The sequence below is a fragment of the Pseudochaenichthys georgianus genome, chromosome 6, assembly GCF_902827115.2.
Source record: "Pseudochaenichthys georgianus chromosome 6, fPseGeo1.2, whole genome shotgun sequence".
NCBI classification, from domain to species: Eukaryota; Metazoa; Chordata; class Actinopteri; order Perciformes; family Channichthyidae; genus Pseudochaenichthys; species Pseudochaenichthys georgianus.
The window spans coordinates 36,002,735-36,020,610 of record NC_047508.1 but is presented as its reverse complement, the minus strand read 5'-3'; the positions used below and the strand labels follow the sequence as shown (position 1 = coordinate 36,020,610).

General features: G+C 41.6%; 2 protein-coding genes across 2 annotated transcripts; both read left to right on the top strand.

Moving 5' to 3' along the window:
- The first annotated feature begins 1,976 nt into the window (after window positions 1-1,976).
- Window positions 1,977-9,106, top strand: yars2 (tyrosyl-tRNA synthetase 2, mitochondrial). Its single transcript, XM_034084958.1, has 5 exons — window positions 1,977-2,778; window positions 4,079-4,246; window positions 4,347-4,502; window positions 5,052-5,222; window positions 8,714-9,106. The coding sequence occupies exons 1-5, from the start codon at window positions 1,991-1,993 to the stop codon at window positions 8,871-8,873; spliced, it is 1,443 nt and encodes a 480-aa protein (XP_033940849.1). The 5' UTR covers window positions 1,977-1,990; the 3' UTR covers window positions 8,874-9,106.
- A 1,449-nt stretch (window positions 9,107-10,555) lies between these two features.
- On the top strand, window positions 10,556-14,528 carry cdkn1bb (cyclin dependent kinase inhibitor 1Bb). The gene is given in 4 exon segments (XM_034084959.1): window positions 10,556-10,907; window positions 10,909-11,311; window positions 11,576-11,703; window positions 13,014-14,528. Coding segments are annotated over 3 exon segments (549 nt in total). The 5' UTR covers window positions 10,556-10,877; the 3' UTR covers window positions 11,692-11,703; window positions 13,014-14,528.
- The last annotated feature ends 3,348 nt before the right edge of the window (window positions 14,529-17,876 follow it).

Here is a 17,876-nt window from a genome sequence, read left to right as displayed (position 1 = left end):
CACTGATAATGTCATCGGATTAAAACAAAAAAAGAGAGACTGGCAGAGACTGGTCTGTTTTATCGGATGATAATTTTTAAAAAATGAGTGTCATGAGCATACCATTCCTTTAAACAAATATAGCTCTACACCCCTGGCTGAAATGTCCTTAAAATGAAGTCCGAGTTCGACATTTTAATTAATGTCCTGCCAACACTGGCAGGACAGAAGGCGACACGCCCGTTCTAAGCCATGTCCTCACATCCCAAGCTGCATCCCCAAAAAGTTTATTATGTTGTTACAACAGGTTTCAGGGGTTGTACGGCTGTACCCGTAGGATAGAAAAGGGGGAAGTGATGTCTGACTCAGAGGTCGCGCGGCTGTGGAGAAGAACGTGTTGCCCACATTCTGTTACTGAGTTTAGGAGCTAGCAGGTTTATTGTTTTGGGTGCAGTCACTTTTGCCTCCACTTGCTGTTCAAATAAATGTTGAAAGTAAATGTTGATCTGTTTACAGTTCTGTTTTATATGGGTGTTGAAGAAGAAGAAGAAGAAGAAGAAGAAGAAGAAGAAGAAGAAGAAGAAGAAGAAGAAGAAGTGGGAGGGATGAAACCCTCTTTAATGGTCACACGGCAGAGCACATAGCACACACAGTGAAATGTGTTCTCTGCTTTTAACCCATCCTAGTACCAGGAGTCTAGTACTAGGAGCAGTGGGCAGCTCTTGTACAGCGGCCGCGGAGCAATGGGAGTGAGGGGGGAAGGGGGATGTCCGGTGCCTTGCTCAAGGGCACTACGACAGGAGGTGAACTGGGACCTCTCCAAGTAGAAGTCCACACTCCAAATAGGTCTGGTCGGGGACTTGAACCGGCGACCCTACGGCTCACAGTCCAAGCCCCTACTGACTGCCATAGATTTAGTCCCTAATTCTGCTCTCAAAATGGACCAGATTGATGCATTTAACTTCAACATTTAAAAAAAAATCTTCCCGGGGGAGCTTACCCCTGGACCCCCCTAGAGGAGGTGAGGTCCACCACTTGCCCACACCCCCTGTTAAATTGTCTCACCCACATTGAGGATGCTTCATACGCCCATGTTTTATTCAATGTGTCAAGTCAGGCAAATTGGGTCCAAATGTTATTGCATCAATGATCTGTTAACATTAAAATCACTACATATATGCTGTAACTATTTTGCTCTGGCAACTCAAGGGCTCAGTCAGGTAATGTGATTACTATATGAATAATTGTCCAAAATAACATAAAATGCTTAGGGTTTTTTGTTAAGTAACATACTTTCGTCGCCGGCCGGCCGATACATGCCGCGCTGTCTGTCAATTAATCCCCGGGCCACTTTTTCCCCCCAGTCCGCCCCTGGTCAAAGGTACTTTATTTTCAAAACACTAGTTATATTTAGACTCAACTATAAGCTGGTCACCTAGACCTGATGCAAGTTGCCTTCTTTTGGTGTACATTTAAACCTGCAACTATAATGTATTTTCTTTGTAAAATTGAGTGAACAATAATGTGCACGTACTGCTTTTTGCTTTAATGTCCATGGACAGTAGAAATTATTGAAAAATATGAAGTTAGGGTAAGGCACACTAGCCTGCTCCCAAAAGCTGTGGGGGAATTTTTGTAAATACATTTATGTTTAGGAATACGCACCACTCAAATTAAACTTAAACTACTACGAAAACTAGTTATACAAGATGCAAATGTACTACATCTCTTTAAATAATTTGTTTAGGTGGTGCTGACAATAGGCCTAAATGAACGAAGAAATTGATCATCTTTGCCCCTGGACCCCTTAGCTGCTTTTAGGCCCTTAGAGATCTGCCCCAGCCCAGATAATGCTTGGTTTTCATTTCACTGCATGCATACAGTATTTTAAGTACATGCATCCTTATGTTTTCACTCTGCTTCAGCACCCGTGCATGAGAGGCGCTATACTCAAAACAAACTCCTCGTGACTCTCAGCTCCTCCTCCGTGTTCTTGACACATGAGTCCAACATGGCAGCGTCCATGGCAGGAACCTGCCGTTATGTATCGCTGCATGGATCCTTTATTCTACAAAGGCGAACACGTCTTTACCTCACACTCAAATCTAAGTTTCACTGCACTTCTCCTGCACATAACGGGCTGCTATTTACTCTAAATAAACGCGGTATTCTGAAGAACTCTTTCCCAGAAGACGCAGCTCAGGACCGGCTTCCTCGGCTGCTCCAGTCCGGGGCTCAGACTGTGTACTGCGGCTTTGACCCCACGGCCGACAGCCTCCATGTGGGCAACTTGCTCGCTATCATCGGCCTGCTGCACTTCCGCAGCGCCGGGCACCATGTCCTCGCTGTGCTCGGAGGGGCCACGGCACAAATCGGAGACCCAAGCGGGAAAACGAGCGAGAGGGAGCGGATGTCTGCGGAGGTTGTGGAGGAGAACACCCGCAGCATCCGGGAGAGTATCCAGAGGATTTTCACCAACCACGAAGTGCACTTTCAGGACAATTCCAAGAAGCTGGGCACGCTGACTGTATTAAATAACCTGCACTGGTACAAGGACTGGAGCGTGGTGGGCTTCCTGTCGGAGGCCGGGAGGCACCTCCGGATGGGTACCATGCTGAGCCGCCACAGCGTGCAGACCCGGCTGAAGAGCCCGGACGGGATGAGCCTCACGGAGTTCACCTACCAGATGTTCCAGGCTTATGACTTCCACCACCTCAACCAGCTATACGGCTGCAAGATCCAGCTGGGGGGCTCCGACCAGCTGGGCAACTTGATGTCTGGACATGAGTACATTCACAAGTAAAGGCCCCTTCCTAATTAAACAATAGTACAAGTTATTGCAATGTCTCTGCTTTAAGTGTTCAGAGTAGGGCTGGGTAATAGCAACATTGTCACGTTTTAGCGGTTACTATTGCAGCTTTTACAAAATATTTACACAATGAGAATTTTTATAAATAATTAGTAATGTGGCTTTATTGCCCAAGTGGGTAAATAATAGTAAAGCTACTACAGCTATTATATTCAGAAAAATACTCACTGTAAAGCAGTCTTTAAACCAAGACAAATAAAACGCTTCTTCACAACACAGTCACCTCTGTGGAAACATTGGTATAACTGCCTTTTTTAATTTATATTTGAGTGTTGTATGTTTTGTAATAATGGACCAAGAGTCTCTTTAAATAAAGATGATGAATATACAAAATCTAAGTCGATATCTGGGCTCATATTACTATATTTAATAATAATAATGCATTTGATTTATGGGCACCTTTCAAAGCTCTCAAGGACACCTTACAGAGCATAATTAAAAACAAGCAAACAGTAATTCAAGACTTAAAAAACAAAGACTTAAAAACAACAATCAGTTTAGAAGAATTAAGATATTGAATACGCCAGTTTAAAAAGGTGGGTTTTCAGCCACGATTTGAAGGTTGAGAGTGAGTCCATATTGCGGATGTCTTGTGGGAGAGAGTTCCAGAGACGGGGGGCAGAGTGGCTGAAGGCTTTTGACCCCATGGTGGTCAGAAGGTACAGTGAGTTGGAAGGCAGAGGAGGATCGGAGGGCACGAGAGGGAGTGTTGATGTGAAGGAGTTCAGAGATGGAGGTGCAAGAGTGTGAAGGGCCTTGAAGGTGAGGAGCAACATTTTAAAATCGATGCGGTATTTAACGGGGAGCCAATGAAGTTGTTGAAGATCCGGAGTGATATGATCAATGGAAGGAGTTCTGGTAATGATATGGGCGGCTGCGTTTTGGACCAGTTGGTCCGAAATATTTATATAATATAGGTATATTGGCTAACCCTTGGTCAGGTCAGGAACTTATGAACCGAATGTGGTCTTTTGTTAATTAGAAACAATTTATGATTTCTAACTTCTGAACTAAATACAAATCTGTAAGATTCAATTTGGAGGCACTGAGCAGCTGGACAATTTCATGTAACATCACACCAGGAAATCCTTTCTAACTATAGGCCAATGTTTTTGTCTTTGTTCGGCACAATTGATCACAATTGGATTGAAATCAAACAACATTTTGAAAACACAACATGATCATCACTGTTTGATTCCAGTCTGAAATGTGTTTTTTTTTTCTCTGCAGAGTGAGCGGTGAGGAGGTGTACGGCCTGACCCTCCCTCTGGTGACCAGCACTGTGGGGGACAAGCTGGGGAAGACCGCCGGCAACGCAGTGTGGCTCAACAGAAACAAGACGTCTCCCTTCGAACTCTACCAGTTCTTAGTCAGGCAGCCAGACGCCGTCGTGAAACAGTAGGTGAAGATTAAGCCTGTGGTGGAAGGAGCAATATGTACCACTTAAATACAGTACTTGGCTGTTTTGGCTTATGAATATTTTGCTTTGTTATTGCAGTTACCTGAAGCTGTTCACCTTCCTGCCTCTGGCGGAGGTGGAGAGGGTGATGGAGCAGCAGAGAGAGGATCCAGAGAAACGCCTCGCACATAAACGTCTGGCCGCAGAGGTGACCAAACTGGTGCATGGGAAGGAAGGCCTCGAGAGTGCAAAGAGGTGAGAGCACGCTATATGTGCTTTTCCTGTATTTGGTAATTAATGCTCTTTTATTTATGCTACTTTCTACATTCTAATATAATTCACTGCATTTTGCCATATTGTTATATTTTCATTGTCCTATGTGTTTTAGTTTTTAAGGTTCTTTGTTTATTTATATTTAGTGTAAATACCTGTCTTAAGTATTCTTTTTTTTAATGCTAAATAATTTCTTAAATACATATTTTTTATTATCCTTATACATTTATTTGTGTACCTACTATTGCAACTTATTTTCTCAGATTGTTTATGTTCGCACAACCAGATACCAAATCAAATTCCTTGTATGTGTAAACGTACCTGGCAATAAACTTGATTCTGGTTCTGATACACACTTTCTTTGAATTGGGTTTAAGGGAGCAGCAACTCATTCAGTTTGAGAATAAAAGGGTATAACTGAAAATGATCTCCACTAAAGTCACTCTTCTGTGATTGCCCCATGACCTCTGACCTCCTTGCAGAGGGGTAATCCTCAGACAAGAAAAGTTATATTGTATATTCTTTTTCCAGATGTACAAACGCGCTGTACCACAGCAGCGTGCAGGCTTTGGAGGAAATGAGTGACGAGGAGCTTCAGGAGCTCTTCAGGGAGGCTCCCTTCCACGAGCTGCTGTTGGAGCCGGGAACCACGGTCGTAGACGCCTGTCGCAGCATCAACGCCATCCCAGAGGGACCCAGAGGGTAGGTTGTCCTGTTTTAAATCAACGCTATCTAATATCATAATCTGGAGCTTAAATCATCTCACAATATTTTGGGGTCAGTTCTGGTTGAGGAAAGCGACTATAGCACAGTGTTTGGTTAAAGGTCCAGTTTGTAGGATTAAGCTGCACTTAAGAGTGAGGGTTTCAGAAAGCAACCAACTAAACAACTTTCCCTTTCAAGCATGTAGAGAACTACAGAGACGTTCTGGGGCCTCATTTATAAAGGGATATACACTCAAAAAATGGCGTACGCCAGTTTCTACGCAATGTTTGCGATTTATAAAATACTAACTTGACGGGAAAATGTGCGGACCTCCACGTAAACTCTAACCCATGCGTACGCACTAAGCACAAAAACGGGAGAGACGAGAAACTGCGACACCGTTGGCAGAAGGAAGAATGGAGAGAGAAATATGTCGAAATAATACCATAAATAAAATGTTACCTCATTTATCATATATGAAGAATTTATTTTCAAACATTGATTAACCTGTTAAGCCCTACCGGGGCCCTCCCGCAACATCTAGCAGGAAACAGTGTCTGAGGGCATGTTCATTTACTAAAGAATTGTTGGACGGACACTATAATTTACAGTTTTTTTACTATGTTCAATCTGAATTTTCTTTAAAATAAAAAACATCTATATTGATTCTGACTTTTCTACATCCAACTCACAGGTTTATCATTACTTTGAGAAAAAAGATTATTAGTTTAACCCTTTTAGAAGGGAAGATATGGTCATTTGTTCTGGGAATGTCATTTTCGAGCCTGAGACCTGAAAAACAGACTCAGGGCTAAACTGATTAAAGCCAATCTTAAAATGATTAAACAAACGCCTGTTTGCGACTCCTCAGTGCACACAAAAACATAACTTAGAGAAATAAATAAATACGGATATGTTATTTAAAACCATCTCGAATATGTTGTGTTAATGTTATGAAATGTTTTCTCATGAATGATGCGGTAAGCAGGAGGACAGAATTACGTCTAAACTGACGCCGTTTTGCATTTCTATAGGTTGTAGATACGAGCATGGTTTTATATACTATCACGTTTAATCGTGTTTTATGCCGTTTGCCAAGACTTGATAAGTCGCTCGTAAAACACAGGAGGTATGGAAGCTAAGAACACCATATGTGGTAAATTGTACAGTTGTAACGCAACACATTAGTTCAGGGGTGGCCAACCAGTCAGAGGTTAAGAGCCACATTTTTTCTATGTTACTGCAAAGAGCCACATCAAACACACAGTCACTGATACCGCTTGTTTCAGTTTTTTGTTTTCTGGAGACAAGATTTCAACCACGTCACTGATGCATTTTTGTGGCATTGGGATATATATTTTTTAAATCCTCTGGAGCAGAGAGAGGAGCTGTGGATTATTGTTATTGATTAATGCATCAGTGTTTCTTGGGTCAAAAACACTAAACTCACAACTTCAAATGAAAGCGTTTAGTTTATTTAATAAAAGAGCACATGTTCAATGTGAAAAGTGACAGTAGTTATAGATTATTTGCAATTTGGTGCTATATATATATATATAAAATTATATATCTTTTTTAAACACCTTGAATTTGAGGGGGGGCTCCGTTGGCGGGGCGCAGCGCCCCTCCAAGACAATGGTGGGGAAACACTGGATAGTGTTTAATCAACGATAGGTTTTCCCCCCCTCATAGGTGATTGGTTCACTGCATCGCAGGTATTATTGTGATTGGCTCTTGGGCCACATCAAAATTAGACACGCTGTCATCCCTCATACTGACACCACACATACACACCGGGAGCCGGGACGAAAGTAACACGGGACGAAAGTAACACGGGACGAAAGTAACGGAGCGATTTTATCCGAGCCCAAACAACTTTGACCGGCCAAATTACGTCAGAATTATCAGCATTCAATACTTAAAAGACCTACTAAATATCAGGTTTAACTGTCAGGAGTAGCTAGTGTTGTCACGATACCAACATTTTGGTTTCGATACCAAGTCAAGAATTGCGATTCCGATTCTTTTTCGATAATTTTCTTAAAAAAAGGGAAACGGTCTTAAATGTAATTATTGTGCTTTATTTCACACCAGAACCATAACCATAACACAAACTTTTAAACAATGAGAACAATAAATAAAATAAATGACAAGAATTCGTATTAAATAAAATTAATACATTTCTCACAGACAGGCCTCTGGTGTCCGTAGGCTTGCCCTCACTGTCAGAGATATAGCTCAAATACTTCCAAATTTAGCTTCTGCCGTCTTTTTTGTCAACAAGCCGAGGCGCAGCGACAGTTGCACTCCCACTTGCAGCCATGCTTCTCGTTTTCTCACATGCTCTGGCAGCTAGCGCGTGCACGGGAGAAGGGAGGGACTTAGAGCGTGCTTGAGAGGGGCGGGACTGCAGGCACGGCTGCAGTGCAGGGAGTGGAAGCAGAGCGCTGAACACACACGGCTCTTATTAAAACGGCGTCTCTCCCCCAAACGCACACATATACAATTCGGTATGAACTGAAGAGCCGCATGAAACTAGGCAAAGAGACGCGGGTTGGCCACCCCTGCATTAGTTGTATTTCCTTTATTAACTGGTGGATTATGGATATATAGTTGCTGATCGACAGCTGGGACACAAACCACCAAATACAAAACATAATTCAGATCCAGTCGTCATGACTCCACACCGGAGGGATTCCCCGATCACTTCTTACAATTTCTCATCAACGGGGTGTCTCCTGTCCCCGGTGCAAACACACTGCCTGAGGAAGGTTAGGCTATGTGTATTTTTTTTGTCATGAACCTTTTTCGGACCACTTATTTATTTATTTTGGTGACGATCCGACCTCCATGCTGCTACTCTGGTTCAAACTGCATCCACCAAACAATATATTTATCTTTCAGCTGTTCTGTCGTCATTTCCTGCGATCTTCTCCATAAAGTCAGTCAAAATGAATGAATGGGCGTTTCTTTGACTATTTATAGTCAAATATGGGCGTTACGTGAAGCCCGCAAAAGCTGCGCCGCATTTCGAGTCGATTGTGATTTATAAAAGGAAACCGGCGTAGGAAGTGCCGTACGCACTTTCCTCGCCGGTACGCAATGTTTGGTGAATCGGAAAATGTCGGAACATTTCTGTACCTATTTTTTTGCTTTGTACTACGTAAGCAACCTTCCCACGTGAATCCTACGCACGGCGTTATAAATGAGGCCCCTGGAGTTAATTGCTTAACTCTATGATCAACAGCACCAACTACGATCTTTAAAAAAAAATGTAGGCAACACAATTTCATCAATAGTCAAAATGCACCTTATTGTCTAAGACTATATAATGGAATACTTTACTATGACTTTTTTTCAGCATTCTATATTCAAACTAAATATATACAACTGATACATACATATATAAATGATGTGAAACAAAGAAGAGCATCACTTATCTAGCGTAAACTGCGCACTAACTGACTGTTTTAATTGTTTGTGTGCAGGTATCAAATGGTTTTGGCGGGAGCCGTGTCGATCAACCACATGTGTGCGGACAAACCAGAGCAGGTGCTGATCCCCAAACTCCATATCTTATCAAATGGACTTTCCTTGCTCAAAGTGGGCAAGAAGAACTTCTACATCATCAAGTGGCTCAGTCTCTGAGGCCGTCACACTGCTCTCACACAGGACCAGTTTGACCTTACCTTTGATGGACTGATTGGGAAGGTAGGCGACTCTACCTCTGCAAGATCAGTCATGATGTGGATGGATTCATATTTTGGGACATTCTTGTTTTTTTTGGCTTGACACCTTGAGTTAGGCCAATTATTCTCATAAATATGTATATGTACAGACATATATCTAAAGCTATGGTATTAAAAAGCGTTTGATATAAAGATTGTGGCCTGCTGACTTTCTACTGCTGCTAAAGAGATTTTGGAAAGTGAACACTAGAGGGCAGCGTTGTCCAAGTCATAATGGTGATATTACCCACAGCTGCGCTTCTTCCCCTGCTGCGACCCAACAGGTAATTAATAACTCACGGTAAAAATGTAAGTTGCATCATTTCTCGCAAACAGTTTATAGTTCTATTGTAGGCTTATCTTGTTTTTTCAGCTTTATGTGAACATGAGGTCCACATGTCTCTTATTGTGGCTGATCTTTCTGTCTTACTGGTCGAAGGTGTAAACTGTAGCACAAAGAAAAGAATGAGGATTTGGATAAATTCCCCAAAAAACACACCCAGTTTGAAGATTGTTTTGAGAATCCAAAAATGTGATAATTATATTATTTAAAAAATATATATGTCAAGGGTTTGGCATTTCCTTTTTCCCTGCAGTACAGTTTTCGCTGTGGTGTAAATAACTCGTACTATCAGCATGCAGGGCCTTTGCCTGTCGTCCTTTGTTTTTTTTCTTGCCTTTGCAGACTATTGAATTGGAAAAATATTTTCAAGGCTCTCTAGTTCTTGTACATCTGTTCTTCACTTTTCTGCTGGGGGCCGGTGAGATTGAGGACGGACTCTGGTGTGTGCTGACCTTGACTTACCTCTCAGCTCCAGAGAATTGGTGGGAATACCATATCATAAGGATACCCTTTTACCTAGTTTGCAGATTTTGTTTATACATGCTGCGGGCATTGTTGGATTGTTCGTGGATGTATAACCCCCCCTGGGTTATACTTTCCTCAACAGAGACCACTACACCTTAGCTTTCCAGAATCAGTTATATCTCTCTCTCTATATATAATTTTTTTTCTGATTTGTATATGTATTTAAGATATTTTAAAAATGTATTACAGTTTAATGTAAGTATGTAGTGTTGAAATTAGGCCTCAGATGTATGAAAGGAATAAGGTAATTTAAATTGAAAAACAAAGTTGTCAATGTCAAACTGTTGTGATTTCTTCTGAAAAAAATTCCATCGTGCAATATTATGTAAATATTTAAATCTAAGCCAAAGTCAGCTTTTCGAAATTTTTTCTCATTTGGTCACTTGCTTAGAAAAACATGTTAAACTGATGAAACAACCATTCTTATTGGTCCAAAAGGCAATGCAACGTGTATTTTTTTAAGAGAGTGTCAAATGTTTAATTTAGAGGCTATGTTGCAACTGTTTTCACCGTAACAATTTATTTTAAACATATTTTTCAAAACCGTCTTAAGTGTGGAGATGAGAACAACGTTGATTTCGGTGTAGCATCCAGACGTGCTGAACGTTAGAGCCTGGTGCAACTAGCTGTTCCCCCTTAAGAGAGGGGGCGGGCATAAGCGCCTCGACCAATGAGCGACCTTCTTTGCGTTTAAATAGCTCTGTTTGTCAATTTTTTTTTTCCTCCCCCTTTAGTCAATCTCCACTCAGATCCCAAGTACATCTCTCAATCGCCATATTGGGGTACTGAGGTTCGTCCACAGTTCCTCTCACTACGGGATCAGACTGACAGAGAGGCTTCAGTTCCTGGGCACTTTGTTTGATGAACCGTGGAGACTACTTTCGGCTTGAAACACCGCGACCGTACCGTTTCCAGCCCGACGAATGCATGGCATAAGTCGTTTTACGCTTGTTTTGGAGCCTGTTCAACCTACGAGGAGATACCCGTTGTTTTTGAGTGTGTTGTGAAAACTGTACGGCTATTTGTTAAAAAAAATAGTCTTTCTTTTGGGGGAAAATGTCAGATGTTCGACTATCAAACGGGAGCCCCCACGCTGGAGCGGACGGACTCGCGGGTTGTCGGATCACCCGAAACCGTCGCCTGCAGAAGCCTCTTCGGCTCGCTGGATCACGAAGAGTTAAAGAGGGATTTAAAGGGACACTTGCGGGAGATGGAAGAAGCTGCCACCGCCAAGTGGGGCTTCGACTTCTCTAATCACACGCCGCTGTCTCACGGCAGGCTTGAGTGGGAGGTAGTGGATAGCAGAGACGTGCCGAGTTTCTACAACCGGCAGCCGCGGAGGGAGAAGAGCGTCTGCTCCGCCGGGAATAATGTGGATCTAAACGGGAACCATCACTGTGTTGTGGTGTCCGAAGACACGGACAGGGCAGACGGGCAGATGGAGTGCACGGAGCAGTGCACCGGGCTGAGGAAAAGACCTGCATGCCACGGTACTTAATTTGCACCAAAATTACTCATATTTTCACCGCTGTGTGTTAATTAGTCCGGCTGGTGCTTAGGCTATGCAACGGATCGATCGCAGTGGGGGTATGTCGCCCATCAGGTTTAAAAGCACTAGGGAATTTTTTTTTGTATTATCTTATAAAATGCATCATCTTGGGAAATGGTGGGCTAGCATGCAGAAGTTCAGTTACATTTTTATTTTTCTATGCGTTTTCAGTGGTTTTCACTGACTTTTCCCTTTGCCTTTGCAGAGCCCTCGGCCCAGAATAAGAGGTCACACAGCAGCTCAGAGGAGGTTACTTGTCCAAGTCTGAGCCACTCGACAGAAAAAACACCCAGAAAAACCAGTCCCAAGAGGCAAACGTGAAGACCAGAAACGGTAAGAATTACATTTTATGCAACCTAAACACAACGTAATGGGCTTCTCCATGATGTAACAATAATTGGTTCTTTGAGTCAGTGGAGACAATTAAGACTAACGTAGCATCCCCCTCTTCCAGCTGTTTGTTTGAAAGAAAACGCTGTGAAAATTGTATTTTTTTTATGGAATACGCTGTTTTTCCTTAATGCAAGTTATTTTGCATTTAGATGGAATACTATTCAAATTTGGATTTAAGCGAGTGTGCAGCTTTGACATGCAACGTACTGTCAGGCTCCTCCATTCATATAGTAGGCTAGTACTAGTGTGTTGGTGTGAGTAAAAGTGGTTACGGCAGCAGGTAGACTTTCAGTTGTATTTCTGCACTCAAACCTCTTTCGATTTACTATAATCGATGCAAGGGGGGTTCTGAGTAAGACCAGGAAAGCCGTGGCTGCACAGTTTCACTTCTTTACTACAAGCTGTGCGTGCCACGGCGAGCCTGAGTCTCCCTCTGAACTGTAAACAAGTGCTGAACAACAGTGTAGTAGTAACACGTCAGCAGCCACTGCCCTCGGCGCAGGGACGGGAAGGGGCTGGTCTCTGTGAGTGTGTGTGTGAGTGCTGCACACACTTTGCACACTAATGTTACAACACACACACATCTGTCTCTGTCGTTAGAGAGTGTGCAGAAGAGCCGTGCAGCTCTGAAAACAAGTGCGCGTGTTGGTCACGGCAGAGGGAGGATAGACACGAGATATGTATTGTAGTGGCAGGATTGGAGTAGGCAAAGCAGAAGAGCAGTACAACACACCCAAGTCTCCTTTTGTAGTTTATTTTATATTGGTGAAGTCTTTTTAAGGTAGCACTGAAATACATACAAAACATGTTTCTGATGAAGAAAATGAAACATAAGTTTGTTACATTTTTCTTTACATGCATGCGTTTTCCATTATGGTGGCAACCTTCTTAAAAATCCTATACATTACTAAGCGTAGAAGACAGTGCAAGTGCTGATCTGTAATCACACCTGTTATTTTTAAACCTGTAAGATATTTGCATAAAGTCAAATGAATGAGCAAACAGAAAAATTGCATGAATTCAGCCAATGGAAATTGTAGTGCATTTATGTTTTCTTTATGGATACTGTTTTGTTGCTTTAAAGTTATACCTCCAGCAAATAGAAAAGCTCCATGTTTTTTTATTTCTAGAAAACTGCCCTGTTCTCTCAATTCTCACTCATGTGCAAAGGTTTTCTGCAAGTGTTGCATGAAGCAGTTTGTCTCGACCGTACAGCCTCTTACTTTTCTCTTATTCAATTTTCCCCACAGAGCCGAAGATGTATTTCCCCTTTGACGTGGGAAACCTCAGTGTTGGCCGACTTTGGAAGAGGAACTACACAGCATCAGAAACATATCAGCTCTCCAGAAGACGGGGGAGGACGCTGTTGAAGCACTGAATAGAAACACTAAAGTTGTGGCACTCAATTAAAAAAAGTTACTGCCTCTAAAAGCAGTCAATGTAGCAGTGTGCAATTAGGTTTGATTTCCTTTTTTGCTCCTTTTTTTTTTTTTACTACCTGTGTGTAAATAAATATAAATATTATATTATATTTCTCTCCATATGTAGCACATACGAAAACATTATGATTTGAACACAAATCCTTTATGTAAAAAGGTGTGAATTTTGATTTGACTTGAAGAATTGCAGTGTAGTTTGATAACGTGTTTCCAAAATGCTGTTATATTTTTTTTGTTATTTTATTTTCTGAAAAGCAGTGTGACTTGGACAAAGTCCCTAATTGCTACAACTTAAAGAAAATCATGGATTCTTATCAGTGTATCTTCACTCCGTCATCTTCCTAACTCAGCTGTGAAGAACGGTACAAATGTAGCTCATTGTTTTTGATTTGTCCTCACTCTTCAGTGTCACGTAGTGCAGAGTCTCATAGTATCCACTTCCCCTGGAAAACAACACAGGAAAAAAAATGTAACGTGTCTTAGGACTTCCTTATGATCACCCCATTATTTATTTTGTGAACGGTGCTTTTAGCATCTGTTAAATCCTGGAATATGACCTGTTTTTCTCCTGCACACCTCAGCCACATTGTAATGGTGTTTGATTTATTGAGGTACTCGGATATTGAAGGACAAAGACCGTACCGAAAGGATGACTTGACAACACAAGCTGTGCAGTGTGCACAGCTTGTGTTGTCAAGTCATCTCTCCCCAACAATATATTTGACTCTTGCTTCATCAGCCTTAATGCTCTTCGGAGAGGAGGTTTGAATGTCCTACAATACCAAATACATGGTTGCTTCAGCATGGTTAGTACAGCCTGTGCTCCTTAATCGACTTCACATTTTTTTGTGACAACTTGTACTTCAATTTTCATTTGTAATTATTTCACCAATGTTGTTAGCCTGCTGAGGATGCCAATGTGAGCGTCTAAAAGCTTCCCTTATTTGCCTAAAGTGTGGGTTATATGCAAAGAGACCAGTGTACACCTGGATAGAGAGCACAGCTCGTATCTGAAATGCAGTCACCATGCCTGTGTAAATCTTTGCAATGTACCTTTTGTACATAATTTTGTAAAAACACTGAGAAATTATACTAACTTATTTATGTCAAGCTTTTTTTTATGTAGAATAAAAATGGGTTTTTGATTACGGTTATCCAAAGTGGCATTTACTTTATTATATTTGTCTTATTTTGTAAAAGCATATTTTTGGTAGTTTTGTTTTCTTATCAACAAGGTTGCAAACTGAGCCTGATAAAATATTTGATGTGCATTTTGTAATGTGTGGTTATAAAATGTGTTGCAATCAATTAAAAGAGAAAATTAAATCTGACTTGTTGCTTTTTACACTTGGTGTAAATACACCCTGGAATACACACACCTTGTTATCTATTAAACCTTCTTATTCCCCAAGCTAAACCTAATAAAATAACTGCAGAACATTTTAAAAACAACCTTTTATCACTGTTAAAGTCCAAAACACACTTTTGAAAGTTCTTGCAGGCATCCTGATGAATGTAATGACACTCCCTAATATGAATCCACAAGCGTTTTTGTGCTGACTGATGATTGACACTTTGGTCATCCAATGAAAAGGAGTGTGGAAAGCAGACCACTTGTTGCAGCCAGTCACATTCAGTAACTTATCATGGGAATGGCTTTCATGAAAAAAAAAATTAAAAAAATGTTAGTGCGTTTAGCTCAGAATATGATCCTAAACTGTGAAATACGGCAACTATTTTATTTTTTTAGTAGCTTCAGTATTTCTGTCAGTGTGTGTTTTGGTATTTGTGTGTGTGTCTACACAAGTGAGTGTGTGAGAGAACAGTGTGTTTTCACTTATGATTCTCTTTGGTTTGTTTTAAACTATAGTACATGTTCATCTAAATCTTACATAATTTCTGCTATTAATAAGGTTGTGACATTATTTATATTTTATTGGGAAAATACACATATTTGCAAAATGTGCTAGGAGTAGTGTTGACACTGAATTCAACTTTGGAAGTGTATTTTTTGAAATCCTATTTTTTTTAAAAAAGAATTCATGATTTAAATCTCATAAAATGTTCGATAATTATTGATTATATTTTTTCCCAGGTATTTAGCGATGGGATCCTGTTTATTTAAAAATATTAAATGGTAGCCTTATAGTACACATATGGTTATTTTACGGTCATTATAGTGTGTATATGTATATGGTTATTTTACAGTAGGCTACCATTTAATATTTTCATTTATCCAATATATATATATCCTATATAACCAATCAGAAAGCAAAGTGTTAATCTGCCAACACGCATGGGCAAAAAACAAACCCAACAGAGAATCTCCCCCTCACTGCCTAACCAAAATCTTACTAATCTCAGTCTTCATGTGGCTTGGGTAATTACGCACTGGAACCCGGCGGAGTTGGAGCGACCTGCACGCAGGCAACACCACAAAATCACGCGGACGTGCCCCCGAGACAGCTGTCCGAAAACAGCTGACACTAACCACGTCGCCACAACACTATGAAAAAAACAAACAGACGCAACCCAAGGGGAAACGCCGCTTATGCCTAGCGGGGAAATCCCTTTACAAAAGCGTTTCAAACAGCAACATGTTACCCTCTGATTGGCACACAAAACCTGACGCAATGTCAAACACTAAGGCTTCCTGAAACTCAAAAGACATGATGTGTCCCCCAAATAGCAGCGCCAAGCCAGCACACAGCTGGATCACATCAACTGATCAGCTGCTCAAGGACACGTGCTCTGAGCACGACACAAACTTTAACTAAACTTTCTACAAATAACCCATAGGACGAGCCCCCATTTGTTATGACCTGGCTTAAAAGGCCACAACAAAGAGACACACCATATCCACGTTTAACAAAATATATTTGAAATATAAATATATAACAAAACATTAATATTAATTAAGTGCAAAACAAGTAAAGTATGAGGTGTAGATGTCAGTGGTATCAGTAGTGTAAATGCAGGGTGAGGATTGTATGAGTGTGAGAGTGTTGAAGTGCACAAAGTGAAGCAACTGAAGAAACTCATAGCAGACTCAACAAAACCGGGGTGCCTGCAGGGAGAAGCAGGGAGGGAGGGAGACAGAGAGGAGCAGAGGCTTTAAATAACTGCAGGGCACCAGACCCAGGTGCCCTGCCCGAGTTACTACAATAAAGGCAATCAAGGAGGCTGGATGCAGCACACACAGCCACACCCTCTCCGGCATCACATGACTTAAATGCTTCAAAACAACTCAATGTTTATTGTAATGAAACTTCTAATATTGTTTTATTTTACAAAAAACATATTGTCATTGTGAGTGATGTGTGGCAGCAGCAGAGCCCTAATCCGTGACCAGACGCTCTTTGACCCGAGGTAACTTTACTACACATGTGTCTGACCCTCTGTCATGGCACATCTTCTGCTGTAGAAACCAAATCATTGCTCTCACCGCACGGCATCTCCATGCTTCGTCCTCCTGCCACAGACAGGAAGACAACTGCAGCAGTGTGTGTGTGTGTGTGTGTGTGTGTGTGTGTGTGTGTGTGTGTGTGTGTGTGTGTGTGTGGGGGGGGGGGGGGGGGGGGGGTCCGGTCCTGAAGTGTGCAGGTGGGTAACCTCAGCTCAGCCATCCACCCCCACTCTGAGCCCAGCCCATTGTCCCAGTGTGTGGGCTTTTGTGTGGAGGGCCATTGTGAGGGGCCAGGGCCGGCCACTGTTGTGTCTGGGGCTCCTCTGCCTAGACAAAGGGCCCGTCTAGGAGCCTCCACCCTGCCCAAACAGAGGCTGACTGACTGACTGACTGACTTGGTGGCTGACTTGGTGGCTGTTGCATTAACTGATTGATTGGCTGGAGTGTGTGTGTGTGTGTGTGTGTGTGTGTGTGTGTGTGTGTGTGTGGTGTGTGTGTGTGTGTGTGTGTGTGTGTGTGTGGTGTGTGTGTGTGTGTGTGTGTGTGTGTGTGTGTGTGTGTGTGTGTGTGTGTGTGTGTGTGTGTGTGTGTGTGTGTGTGTGTCAGCCAATCATCAGTCCTCAAACTACACCATTGTTAACTGTTTTGAATATTTTGAACAAGAATAAGGAGCTCCTAATGCATATTTTTTGTAATAACAGGTTCTTGCATCTTTGCTTGTTAATGTAGTATTTGTAATGTTTTTATAACAATTAATATTATTATATTTTTAATTGATACGGTATTTTTGAAAACATAAACACTAAATCGAAGCATATTGTTGTGGTGAGTGTGAAAATGTTGGCTGCCATGGTTAAACATTTTGTTATCAAATGACAAAACAAAATTAATTGAAATAAAGCGCTTGATCGACAAGTGTAACACTTCCCTCCAAAAATGCAGTTGCTGAGTGGTGTGTGTGTGTGTGTGTGTGTGTGTGTGTGTGTGTGTGTGTGTGTGTGTGTGTGTGTGTGTGTGTGTCATTTAGTTAGAGCATTGCAGAGGGCAAACTGGTTTCTTCTAGTGAGACCCTTTGCAGCAATGAGAGGTGTAAACAACCTTTTTTTATTATGTGGAATTTTTTTAAACATGGGGATTTCTTATTTTGTATTTCTTCATACAATGGGACATCATATCTCACCACACACACAGTGACAACATGTTCTGTTGTTTTTTTAAGCCTGACACATTTTCTTTGTGAAATACACATTTAGAAAAAGGGTATAGCT

Bases quoted from the DNA above. Each gene is read 5' to 3' on its own strand.
- yars2 (XM_034084958.1), top strand. From the start codon at position 1,991: ATGGCAGCGTCCATGGCAGGAACCTGCCGTTATGTATCGCTGCATGGA. The intron at 2,779-4,078 runs GTAAAGGCCCCT...TTTTCTCTGCAG, and splicing joins GGACATGAGTACATTCACAA to AGTGAGCGGTGAGGAGGTGT. The intron at 4,247-4,346 runs GTAGGTGAAGAT...TTGTTATTGCAG, and splicing joins CCAGACGCCGTCGTGAAACA to TTACCTGAAGCTGTTCACCT.